We start from the raw sequence: 13,123 nt of genomic DNA on the forward strand, positions 1-13,123 counted from the left end.
GCTGACAGATTTGTAAATGTAGATATAAATTGACATGATTCAGCATTTTCAAAGTGCATTGACCTCCTACGACCATTCCTTATTTGCTTGTGTATTCAACAACCCGTTTGGGCCCCTGTCTCTAAGATGCATGTTGTACTATTTAGTGGAGACCTTAACATGACCAAACAGGCTCTCTCAGTGGTCTACACAGGTTACAATCCAGAAAAGCAGTAAATCTAAATTACTGCACTAATGAAATGACAAGCATGAGGGAAGACAAAAATTGAACATCTTTCATAAGATCTAGATTAAAACAGAAATGCATATATTCTAAAGGGTACAGAGTGTGTTTTCATATCTTACAGACAGAAATGCCCTGATTTTACTGTTTATGACTACAGTTTACAAGCTTCATGATCTCAGGCAAGTTCTTTAAATTTGCCTAGTCTAGATTCTTCACTTATAAAATTAGGAATAATAATATTTGTCCTATCTTCTTCATTACTTCAAAGACATCATGTGATGAGAGCACTTCAAATGTGTAAAATCTATATTTGCTTTAAAATTACTTCCTACATATCCTCTTTTTTATCCTTTACTGACATCTAAAAGTTATATCATATTCAATAGGGCTTTGAAACCTGGCTCACCCATTCCATCTCAAATCTACCCTTCAACTTGAACTCCAATGTTCAGTAGCACAGGCTTATACTTCTTTAACTTCTACTGTAGCTTTCATCCCTTGCCTAATTCCTTATTTCTAGGTCCACACTTTACTCTTGGTCTTCACCTAGAATTTATCAGCCTTAGAAATTTGAAACTCCAGTGTTCCACCTTTGGATGTAACCTCCTAGCTTTCCAGAAATATCACACTCTCACTTAACATCTTGCTTATTCTATCATATGACTCAGATCTCTGTCCCATACACCTTCTATTTCATTAACTGCCAACCTTATCTTGATCCTTCAGACAAGAGGACGGTCATGGATCATTGAAGTGATGGGTTTGATCATTTCACTTTTTCAGTTTATCTGAGGAAACGGTGGGGATGAGTCTTCACTTCTAGGTGGACCAGCTCAACTACTAGGGTTAAAACCTACAAATTCAGTGCCCATCACATCTAGAATGCTTTTCACACAGCTAAGCTCACAATCATTTTAATAACCTAGTTATTTCTTCTTCATCAGATAGAGGGCAGAATAGTAACAGTCAACTCTTTCTTTTCAGGTTAGGATCAGGGATAAGATATACCACATTGTCAAAGGAGCCCCAGGACCCGCATTGTTTCTTAAAAGGTCACAGTTATCTGCCAGCGCAATCAGACTTCAGTTCTCTCTTGCATAATTTTTGAAGATCCATTGTGACTTGTTTGTCTGCTGTCATGTTGTTTAGATGTAGAGCCACCTGTCATAGACTGGTGCAGGTCCCCACCTCCAGTCCAGGTCTCAGAGAAGGAACATGTGGCCACCTGGGACGAGCCTCAATTCTCAGATAACTCAGGTGAGAGTACAAGGGTTTTGTTATCAGCGTGGTATTATCAAATTACATTTTAATTTTTAAAAACTTTCCTAAAGGGTAAAAGAAATAAGCAAATAATAGCTGTCAAAGTTAAATGAATGCTTATATAAAGTAATGTGTCAATGCTTGTGTAATTATTTAACAATATTACTCTTACCTACCTGTGGGGTTTCTCTTGATTCAGTAGTCAATGGACATTTATTAAGCCTTTGCTAAGTGTTGTACTTGAATGAGTTCTGATGAATTTATAAATCTCTAAGCTCACAATGTTCTGGAAGTATAAACTGCATTGCCTCATATCTCTGGTTCAATTCTATATGTTCATACTCAGTTCTTAAACATTAGCAAAATAAATTATAAAAGGGCATCTATAGAAAAGTAGACAAGAAGTAAGAAAATACAACTGAAGTCCACTTTAAGTTTCCCTGAAACCCAGAAAATAGCAATGAAAAATAGATTTCTTAATGAAGTTTCTAATGTTCCAACTGATGTTTTCAAATACAAATAGTTAATTTAGCAGAAATGCCTTAATTTAATGTAATCTGAGTCTACTATTTCCTTGTAATAGCATAAATACTAAATCTTTCATTTTCTACTGCCAGGCAAATCAACATAAATGGAAAGCTCATTCAATTTGCTTAAACAGAAAATAAGACTTCAAATCAAAGACTCATAAAGTGACTGAAGGCCAATATAATTCCAAATTGCATCCTTTCTAGGTGCTGTCTTAGTCATCACAAGAAGTCATACACAAGGAGACCTTTTTCCTCATGGGGAGACCATCGTGAAGTATACAGCCACAGACCCCTCAGGCAATAACAGAACATGTGACATCCGCATTGTCATAAAAGGTATTCTCTTCATGAGACCCCAAGAATCCAGCTGACATTTCATATATGTGACTGCTACAATTCTTGATTTTGTGAAAGAAGATAGGCTATGAGCGTTAGATTTTTTAAGTTAGAATAGAGTACTGATGGATTTTATTTAGGTTTCTGACTGTTCATTCTTTTTTGTTGTTGTTGTTGTTGTTGTTGTTTTGGTACCAGGGATTGAACTTGGGTCCTAGCGCTTGCGCAGCAGGCGACGAAACCACTGAGCTAAATGCCCAGCCCCCGACTGTTCATTCTTAAACATCATGATAGATGGAAATATTTTCTTATAGGTAGTGTTTAATTACCATTTTATTAATATTTTCTCTAAAGTTACCAAGTATTACTAAGAATCCAATTTTGAATGCTGGAGGAGACAGATTCTGACAATGTCCTGCTGCATAATGTTAGTTTTCATTTTTGTTAAAGAAATCCAGAAATAATAGCACCAAGTCATAAAATTTTTTAGTTTTTATAAAATATGCAGAACCCTTAATTACACAAAGGTACAACTTTTCAATATGTACTTGTGTAGGAACCAAATGCAGACAATGCCGCTCTTCCACACCAAGGATTTCTAGTGGAAGTTTTCCTAGAAATAGTGGTAGACAAGAGGAGTTCTTTTAAAATTTCAGCTTAAAATCCTGGAATTTAATTTATATGTCTTCTAGTAGTGCAGACAAATGATACAGTGTTATTTTAACACAGGTTCTCCCTGTGAAGTTCCCTTCACACCTATAAATGGGGATTTTATCTGTACCCAAGAAAGTACTGGAGTCAACTGTACATTAAGTTGCCTGGAGGGCTATGATTTCACAGAAGGGTCTACGGAGAAGTATTATTGTGCTTATGAAGATGGTGTTTGGAAGCCACCATATTCTACTGAATGGCCAGACTGTGCTAGTAAGTTTTAATTTTATTCTGGGTCTCTGTAATGTGTATGAATGTGTTTGGATAGGTACTTGTATATTCTTATGTGTTAAAGACAAAGCTTGCCTTATGATAGGAATCCATGAAAATGAGTAAGTGATTTGCTCTTCCCTGGATTTAAAGTCTTGTTACAAATTGGATTGCAATGGAAAGGTGGAACAATCTTTGTCCTCTTGTTATTTACCAGAAATAACTGAAAAGGTTTGTCAGTATGTAGTTCTTGACCTGTAACATGAACTTGAAGTCTCATAGTCCAGAGTATCGCTTACATTTAACTTCATATCCAACATAGGTGGTAGAATAAAATAGATCATTTGTATTCTTTTTAGATTTGATTTAGATTTAAAATTTTATGACAACATCACCTGAAATATATGTTGTCACAAAAATTTTAACCCAATACCTTTGTCTAGGGTAAATATTCTCTGGAGTGAACCTTTGCTCTAAATCCATAAATAAAATGTAAATACTAATGTCATGTTTTCAAAAAATAAAACCTACTTACCTGAGCTAATTTTTTCCACATTAGGTAAGTAAATAGAAGCAACATCACTTACTTTCATAATTTAGACAAGAGGATGATATTAGGAGGAATGGCTGCTGAATATTTTATGACAGGTTGTTAAATTTAGCAATCCAAGCTTTTGATCGAAGAAGAAATTTGTCTCTGAAGAAAATGTACCTTCAAGGAACATGATAGGACATAATATTTAGAAGTTTTTCAATATCTGCTGACTTAATGTATAATATAAATGTGTAGTATAGGTTTATATAAAGTAAAATAACTTTGATCTAACCAGAATCAAAAGATCTCTTATTCTGCCAAATACTCACTTCTTTATCTGATTGGAAGGTAAAGAGTAATATACTAAAAGCAAACTCATCCCTGAGTAACTGAATACAGTGCTACTTGGTTCATAGTTTATTATGATCAAGTAATATCTTAGAAACCATACTTAAATGTCATCTCTTGTTTTTCATACCATCTCATAAATCATGTTAGACTTAAACTTTTAGGTTTTGATTACTCTATAAAAGTTAAATTGTTTTGAAAACACTAACCAACTGAAGCTGTTCTGCCCAACATTTTCCAGTAAAACGTTTTGCAAACCATGGGTTCAAGTCCTTTGAAATGCTGTACAAAGCCACTCGCTGTGATGATGTGGATCTGTTGAAGAAGTTTTCTGAAGCATTTGAGACAACTCTGGGGAAAATGGTATGTCACTGGTGGTCCTTTGCTTTATGTCATATTTTAAAGGACACTGTTACAGTCATCACAACCTTTGTGCGTCCCTTGCAACTAAAATTCCTACTCCTGATTATTTCCCTCTTCTTTTTTGTGATCCAAACTTGTGCCTAATATTTAGAACTATTTGTACATTTTCGACTTCTAGAATAAATTAAAAGTAAATCTGCATTAACATGTTAATTTTTAAAAAACACTGTGAGTCAGAAAGTCAGACAAGGTTATGATCTGTGTGGTTTGTGAATGCCTACTTTATTATTTAGAGTTTGACAAAAATTCCAAACATTGTAGATTATACTTATTTACAATGAGGAGGTAATTGGACATTTATAAAATTTTCTTTCTCATGCGTTGTTGTTTGAGATTCTTTCACCAATTATGAGAAAGCACAGCAATATATTTAAATGTATTTAAATGTAATGAATATCTTGCAGGCAAGAAACATGCTATATACATATTTGTGTACCTGACAGAAAGAGTAGCACTTTATAAATGTTAACAAGCATTTTATAGTGCTGCATGACATGCACCACACATTGTTATAAGTAATTAAAGGTATTAGCTGGGATCCATTAAAATAAACACTTGTTTTAAAAAGTTTTATTTAAATCTATTCAACAAAACCAAATTCCAAAAAGAGAAACAACTAACATTATTGTTAGCAAATCAAAAGACTATTGCAAGAGTAGCTCAGCAGGTCCCAGCACCCGGAAGGAAGCTCCCCTGCCTCCATCCCAGGCTCCTAGGGCAGAGAAGCTCAGCTGGTCCCAGCACCCAGAAGGAAGCTCCCCACCTCCATCCCAGGCTCCTAGGCCAGTGAAGCTCAGCTGGTCCCAGCACCCAAAAGGAAGCTCCCCGCACCCAAAAGGAAGCTCCCCGCCTCCATCCCAGGCTCCTAGGGCAGAGAAGGTGAGCCAGTCCCAACACCTGGAAGGAAGCTCCCCCACCGCCATCACAAGCTCCTAGGGCAGAGAAGCTGAGCTGGTCCCAGAACCTGGAAGGAAGCTCCCCCACTGCCATCCCAAGCTCTTAGGGCAGAGAAGGTGAGCCGTGTGGGTGCCAGAAGCACCCCCTCCCATGGAAATGAGAAGACACGTAAACAAGCCTCAAAAACAGACTTCCAGATCACCTACAGCAACCCGAAAGGGAAATGAGATGGAACAATCTGATATTCAACCACCTGGACTCGCTGAACTGGCAACAAAAGAGGATCTGGGAAAAATGAAATCAGAAATAATTATTCAGATAACAGCAAAGATTTTGCTCATGGTGCAAGACATGATTAATAAATCTAGAGAAGACACAGATAAAAAAATAGAAGATCTGAGGAACATGATGGAATCCCAACATAGGAAACAAATGGAATCCATAAAACAGATACAAACAGATTTCCAAGAGATTAAAAACTCCATTGAAAATCTGTGCAGCAGAATGAACCAATGTGGGGATAGAATTTCACTTATAGAAGATAAGATTGCAATTAGTGACCAGGAAAAGAAAAATTGCTTTAAAATTGTAAGGGACCATGAGAAATCAATCCAGCATTTGCTAGATGATGCAAAGAAGAATAACATAAGACTGATTGGAGTCAATGAAGAAAGAGGAGAGAGTGGAGATGACATAAAAAATTGTTCACAGAAGTGATGGCAGAAATCTTCCCAAGGAGGGAAAAAGAACTTGACATACAGATAAGTGAGGCATATAGGACTCTGGCTAGCCTTAATCAAAAAAAAATCTACACATAGGTATATAATAGTTAGGATTCCAGAAATCCAATAGAAGAACAAAATTCTACAAGCAGTGAGAGAAAAGAAACAAATCACATACAAAAGAAAGCCCATCAGAATCACAGCAGACTTCTCAATGCAAACCCTCAAGGCAAGAAGAGCTTGGAGTGATGTATTTCAAGCCCTAAAGGAAAACAGCCTCCAACCCAGATTGATGTACCCTGCAAAACTATCTTTCAAAATTGATGGAGAAATAAGATACTTGCATGATAAAGAGCACCTCAGGAACTTCATGAATACCAAACCGGCACTCCAAAAAATTTTAGCCAATACCCTAGGAAAAGACAATGAGGATGACAACCCCAGGAAACCTAGCAGAATGAATCCATTGGGCTTGACAAATTAAACACAAAGGGGGAGAATCCAACAAAAAGAAAAAGTCATGACAAGGCTTTTAAAACTTTTGACTTCATCTCCCTAATGAGTGTATAATTCAATCTTATTATTGTACTGATCAGTATTTTTCTGATTCTAGAGTTGCACACCATTCCTTGTGCTATACTGGCTATTTATCTTCTTATGTCTACATTTTAATTGGGTTGTCTATTAATGAGCTCTAAGAATTCTTTTTATATTCTGGTCATAGGTTATATGCATTGTAAATATGGTCTGTTTAAGGACTACTTTTCATTTTAACGATGTCATTTAAAGTTCTCAATTTTGATGGAATCTCATTTATCGATTTTTTTTCTTTTATACATCATGTTTTTTTGTATCCTAGGTAGTTCTTGCCTACCCTGAATTCATAAATATTTTCCCTTATAATTTCTTCTTAAAGTTTTATACTTTTAGGCTTTCTTATTTAGGTTCATAGATCCCTTCAAGTTATTTTCATGTATGGAAAAAAAGGGTTGAGGTTAATTTTTTATATACGGATACCAGGTGTTCTAGTGCCATTTGCTGCAAATACTATCTCTTCCTCGGCTCTTGAGTTGAGTTTATATTCTATAAAATGCTAATGTTAAATAATCTTTCAAAACTCAGTGGACCATACATGTGTGGTTCTATTTCTAGATTCTCTGTTTTATTCAAATGATCTATATGTTTTTCCTTACACCAACACTGCCTTGATTACTGTATCTTTAGAAGAAGTCTTAAAATTAGGTACTAAACGTCTTCCAGCACTGTTTTTGTTTTTTTTTTTTAACTTTTCTAGGTCCTTTGTACTCCTACATAACTTTTAAATTTCAATATCCAATTCTTCATTTATGGCAAGTATACACAGACCTGAATTTTTATATATACCTTGTGTTTTCTAATCCTGCTAAATTCAAGTACAAGTTCTAGGGGCTCCTAGAGATTTCTTAGTATTTTCTCTGTAGATGATCATTTCTTCTACATATAAAGATTTTGCTTCTGCCATGCCAATCCTATCCTAATTGTGTCATTTTACTGCCAGACTATTTTGGTGGGGACTAGGTTTCAACGTTTAATGGACTGATAAAGAGTAAGCATATCTGCCCTTGTTCCCCACCTTAAGGAGAAAGCATTGTATCTTCTCCATTCATACAAGGCATTCTCCCTGGAAGTATGGAGTACATGTCTTTAATCAGTTGAGAAGCTTCTGTTCTACTTCTAGTCTCCTGATAGCTTTTAGCATGAACAGATGTAGAATTGAGTCCAATACTTTTTCTCCAACTAGTGACAGGATCATATGGCTTTTTCCTTTTCTCTATTTAAATGATGACTTTTGGGGGTTGATCTTCCAATGCTGAACCAACACTGCCATCCCTATAACAAAACCACTTTCTACATCCTGCCAGATCTGACTTCTAAGAGTTTGTTTTGTTAAACAAATTTCTATCTTTGTTCATACTTTTTTCTTCTATTACCTTTATCCAGTTTTAGGATTAGCACAATGTTGAGTTCCTAAAATGAGGGGAGAAGTGTTCCTTCTTTTTTCTGCTTTAATTGTTTGATATAATTTATCAGTTAAAATGTTTATGAGCCTGCTGTTGTCATATAGGTAAATTTTCAAGCTAGGAATATACTTTCTTTAATAGGTGCTATTCAAATTTTATATTTCCTCCAGAGTTAGTTTCATTAATTTGTCTTCCAAGGTACTTCTTAGAAGTTGTCAAATTTATTTCAAAAAATATTTTTGTAATATGCTTTCTATATTCTTTTAAATTCTGTAAAATCTGTGATAATGTCTCCTAGATCTTAATATTGTAATTTAAAAAATGTATAACTGATATTGTGTAACAGGAAGAAAAGGTCTAAAAGAGCAGGGGAATTGGGAGGGGTAGGGGAAGGGAAAAAAGGGAAAGGAAAAAATATGAGAACAGGAAGAAAAATGGAAACAAGTTCTTTGCAAATAGGGAAGCATGGAGGGGGTGAAGGGAGGTCAAGGGAAGGGGAAAAAAATAAGAACCAAGAGACTCATGTAATGGTACAAGATCCCAATGATGACTGTATTTTATATCGAAAGTATACCAATAAACTTAATGGGAAAAAAAAGACTATTGCACTCAGTGGGGCACTCTGGTTATAGATCATTTAAAAGGCAACCATACACTTGTAGTTATTATACTCTATCCCAAACTGATGAAGTATTCTTCAAATTTTTTAAATAGAATCCACATTGAAGATTGTGTCAAAATGACTTTGAGTATGTTAGATTCAGTATCTACCACAAGTTAAGTTTGTAGCAGGTTTTGATATAATGAGCTGATGTGTGCTATTAAATGGGCCAGAATGTGCTATTAAATATTTAATAAATATTTAGTGTCTATGTTCTGTTCTAGGCACTAGGAATTTTGACGTGAATAAAACTGTCAAAACTATGTGTGCTCATAGTATTTACATGCTGACAAGTAGATAAACAATAAAAAAATTGCAAGAAAATGTATAATGTGCCAGATGGCACAGTGCTATGGAATAACATAAAGCAGAAAATGGGAAACCTCATTAATAAGTTTCTGATTGACAAGAGACCTGAAGGGATGAGGCAGTGAGCCACTACCATATGTAGGAGAAGAGCACTCCAGGCAGAAGGGTCAGCAAGTGCAAAGGCCCTGAGGCAGGATTACAGAAACTTCAAACCATAAAGTGGTCACAGTGGTAAGAGTAGAGATGATAAGTGATAAAGGTGGTCAAAGAGATCTAGGACAGAGAAAGTAGGAATGAGAAGAGAAATGAGACTAGAAAACCTTGAAAGTCATTGTAAAGACTTTGCTTTTTACATTAAGTGAGAAAGAAAGTCATTTAAAGGGACAAACTGTCTTATGACCTTGGGCAGTGGGAGAAGTGGAGGGTGGAAGAGTGTGAAAAGACCAAGTAAAAGATGATCCGGCTTGGGTGGCTCTGGATGTGGTGAGGGAGAATGGATTTGGAGCTAGCTTCTCAAAGTAGGTTTAGTAAGACTTGCTGATAGCTTGGATGTAGACTGCAGACTGTGAGCGAGAGAGGAGGCAGGAAGGCAGGGTATACAGGAGCACAGAGGCCAATGGTGGGAACTCATGGGAGTGAGTGGCAGAGGAAGTTGGGAAGACAAGAGAGAAGAGGAAAAGGAGCCGAGAAGCCAAGGAGACCATAGGATGAATAAGGAATGAGATGGTGTCTCAGACTGGGAAAACTCTGCAAGAGGTACGACGAGTGCATAGCGGGTGGTGTGTGCTTCAGAACTACAAAGTTTTAAGGAGGAGTGAGGGAATGACCTGGAAATACAACTGAAGAATGAGGAAGATGATCCCTCCACTTCCAGAACTACTAGAATTCCAGGATGCCAGAATCTCTTACACTTTCAGAATCATTTTTTAAAAAATATTCCAGAAAACTGGAAGGCTGGGTTTCATTTAGAGCAAAGGTGAAGGGAACATAAAGAGAGGATGCAGGAAATAATAGGACATTTGCCTTTCATTGTCTGTGCACTTCAGAGGGTGCAGAGGAAGATTTGGGCACTAAGTGGAGGTGGGAGATAGGGACAGAGAAGAGGACTGAAGCGACTTATGGGGTAAAAGTCTAGAGGCAGAGCTGTCACTGGAGTCCTGGGCTAGTGGTGATTGACATAAACATAGATAAAAGGTATGAGGCTGACCCTACTGGTCACTGCAGGTGGGGAGGTGGGATGTCAGGAGACTTTTGAGGAGCACGCAGAGCTCTGAGCTCTCACTCCACTCCTGCTAATGGGGACATGAAGGCCAGGAAAGTAAAGGGCTCCTCCAAAGCACACAGAGATGTCACTCACATTTTATCATCTTCCTTTTTTGTTTGCAGGTCCCAACATTTTGCAGTGATGCTGATGACATTGATTGTAAGCTGGAGGACCTGACCAAAAAATACTGCCTGGAATATAATTATGACTATGAAAATGGCTTTGCAATTGGTAATTGCATCATTTAGTGTCAGTAGTTTGCAAGATGTATCTACCCAATAAAACAATTCCAGAAGAATGGGACAAGCTAGAAAAATTAACTTATTAACTTATGTATCAAATATTTTACAATGGCTATATGAATCTATCGTTATACATCTACTAAATTTTAGGAACAGTTAAATTGTTTCAAAGTATTAGACAAAAGCCTTCAAGATGACAAAAATGAAATCACATTGGGATGTTAAATCCAAATAGTGATATGATATCATAGAAGAGAATCATAATAGCTATAAAGTACTAACAACAATTTTTATATACCATTCAATTGACATTGCAATCAAATCATTAATTTAAAAGTCACACATGAAAAATATTCATATTCCTCACCAAAAGAGTGTTAAGATTCAATTAATTAAGTCCAATATAAGTGACATTTTCAGATTTTCTCTGTGTAGACTTTGACATTTTTTATTAAAGCTCTTCCTAAGTATGATATTATTATTATTATATTATTATTTTTATTCCTAAGTATGATATTTTCTCTATGATAGGTATATAATACTTGTAGGGAAATATTTAGGGGAAGTAACAAAAATATTGATCCCCATTCATTTTAATAGCCGAAAGTATCAATAAAGGCAAACAAACTCTGAAAGCAACTAACTTAAGTGGAAAGACTATATGACTATAATTTATTATTAAAGCATATAACTAAGCATCAGAACAATGTTAATATCACTTACTGAGGTTTTATAATGAGTCAAATACTCAGCCAGGTGGTTTGTATATACATATAGTCTCATCTATGCTACAGACAAACCTATGTGGTAAGACTCGTTATCTGTATTTATAAGTGAAGGAACTGAGGTTCAGAAAGATGATAGTGCTTTGATTAACATTACACAACCATACATCATACATCACGAAGTCACAGTATGAACTGTGGTAGTTAATCACAATGACACTAAGTATATCTAGGGAATCCCACGTATCCATGTCACCTCCAGTGTAGTTCCAGTCTAAAAACATTTAACTTACATGCTGTCTTCAGAAACTATTCCACCTTTAAATTATGATGCAGAAACCATGAATAAAGGAAATCTGTGTGCATTAAGTTAAAAAACTGATACTTTTTAAATTGAAGCCAGCCCCAAAGTGAAGTAAGAATTGATTAGAATTCTACCCCACCCCCTTTTTTCTATAAATCTAGGAAAGTTAATTAAGTATTTACTCAAAATAGAATGGTATAGTGCCTAGATACCTTCTTTTAGTGTAATTTGCTGGCTACCTAAATAAGAAGTGTCCAAATATTGCAATAGATTATAGACAAAATGCTGTATGTGGTCCATCATGGTCAAGAGCAATTCAATGTGTGCTTTAACAATTAAAAGCTAAATTCTGACGGCGTTGCCAATGTACAATCATTTGTTTCTGTGCCCCAACCATCAGGACCAGGTGGCTGGGGTGCAGCCACCAGGCTGGATTATTCCTATGATGACTTCTTGGATGCTGTGCAAGAAACACCCATTGGCGTCACCAAAGCCAGATCTTCACGGATTAAAAGAAGTGTCCCATTGTCCGACCACAAAATTAAGTTAATTTTTAATATCACAGGTGAGGCTAATCTGTCTTTTTGAAAAAATTGTGTTGTGTGAAAACTTGGATTGGAAACCTATTTCTCAAATCTGTCATTAGTTACCATTATTAAGAAATGACCTTGGAATGGCAAATTAGAGAAAGCACAATCAACAAAGCTTCATCATTGTTTTGCTATTTAATATCAGGTGTATTTCATGGTCCTCTCAGCCGCAAGCATCCTGCTTCATTTTTATGCCAGCATGATGATATAGGCATGTTTTTAAAATGCAAGAATCTGCAGCAATTTAATATGTTCTAGTGAAGAACCCCTTCTAAAAAGTAATGTACCCCCATCATCTGAAAGGATTAAAGCAAATTATACTGTTCTTAATATGATCTATGTACTAGTTATTCAGTGAGTAGTAGTCAAATTTATTCTGAATTAATTTTTCCAGAAAGATGTTTAAAATAGAGTTTCTTTTTTGGCAAAAACTAACTACAGTGGCCTTTTCAAAATGCCATGTGTGTGTGTTATGTTTTATTTTGTTTTGTTTTCATCTCAGCTAGTGTGCCATTACCCGAGGAAAGAAATGATACCCTTGAATTGGAAAATCAGCAGCGGCTCATTAAGACACTGGAAACTATTACAAATCGACTGAAAAGAACCCTCAATACAGAGCCCATGTATTCCTTCCAACTTGCCTCTGAAATGCTTGTAGCTGACAGCAATTCTTTGGAAACAGAAAAGGCTTTTCTCTTTTGCAGACCAGGCTCTGTGCTGAGAGGCCGCATGTGTGGTAAGACTTTCCCCATGGTCACAAATACTGAACGCCTATTTGGCCACATTAGATGGGTAGAATCATTTTACAACTATGGATAAAGGAATGTTAA

General features: G+C 36.0%; 1 protein-coding gene across 2 annotated transcripts in view; it reads left to right on the plus strand.

Moving 5' to 3' along the window:
• Window positions 1-13,123, plus strand: part of Svep1 (sushi, von Willebrand factor type A, EGF and pentraxin domain containing 1) — a 235,937-nt gene that overhangs the window by 114,767 nt on the left and 108,047 nt on the right. For both annotated transcript variants that reach the window (XM_004848137.3, XM_021261140.2), the window contains 7 exons: window positions 1,376-1,483; window positions 2,221-2,352; window positions 3,082-3,276; window positions 4,398-4,519; window positions 10,555-10,663; window positions 12,104-12,268; window positions 12,796-13,029. In XM_004848137.3, coding sequence (XP_004848194.2) covers window positions 1,376-1,483; window positions 2,221-2,352; window positions 3,082-3,276; window positions 4,398-4,519; window positions 10,555-10,663; window positions 12,104-12,268; window positions 12,796-13,029 — 1,065 coding nt within the window. The remainder of the gene's footprint in view (window positions 1-1,375; window positions 1,484-2,220; window positions 2,353-3,081; window positions 3,277-4,397; window positions 4,520-10,554; window positions 10,664-12,103; window positions 12,269-12,795; window positions 13,030-13,123) is intronic.

This window comes from Heterocephalus glaber, unplaced genomic scaffold, assembly GCF_053883595.1.
Source record: "Heterocephalus glaber isolate CG9 unplaced genomic scaffold, H.glaber_assembly_v1.0 deba00001481, whole genome shotgun sequence".
In the NCBI taxonomy this organism is placed as follows: Eukaryota; Metazoa; Chordata; class Mammalia; order Rodentia; family Bathyergidae; genus Heterocephalus; species Heterocephalus glaber.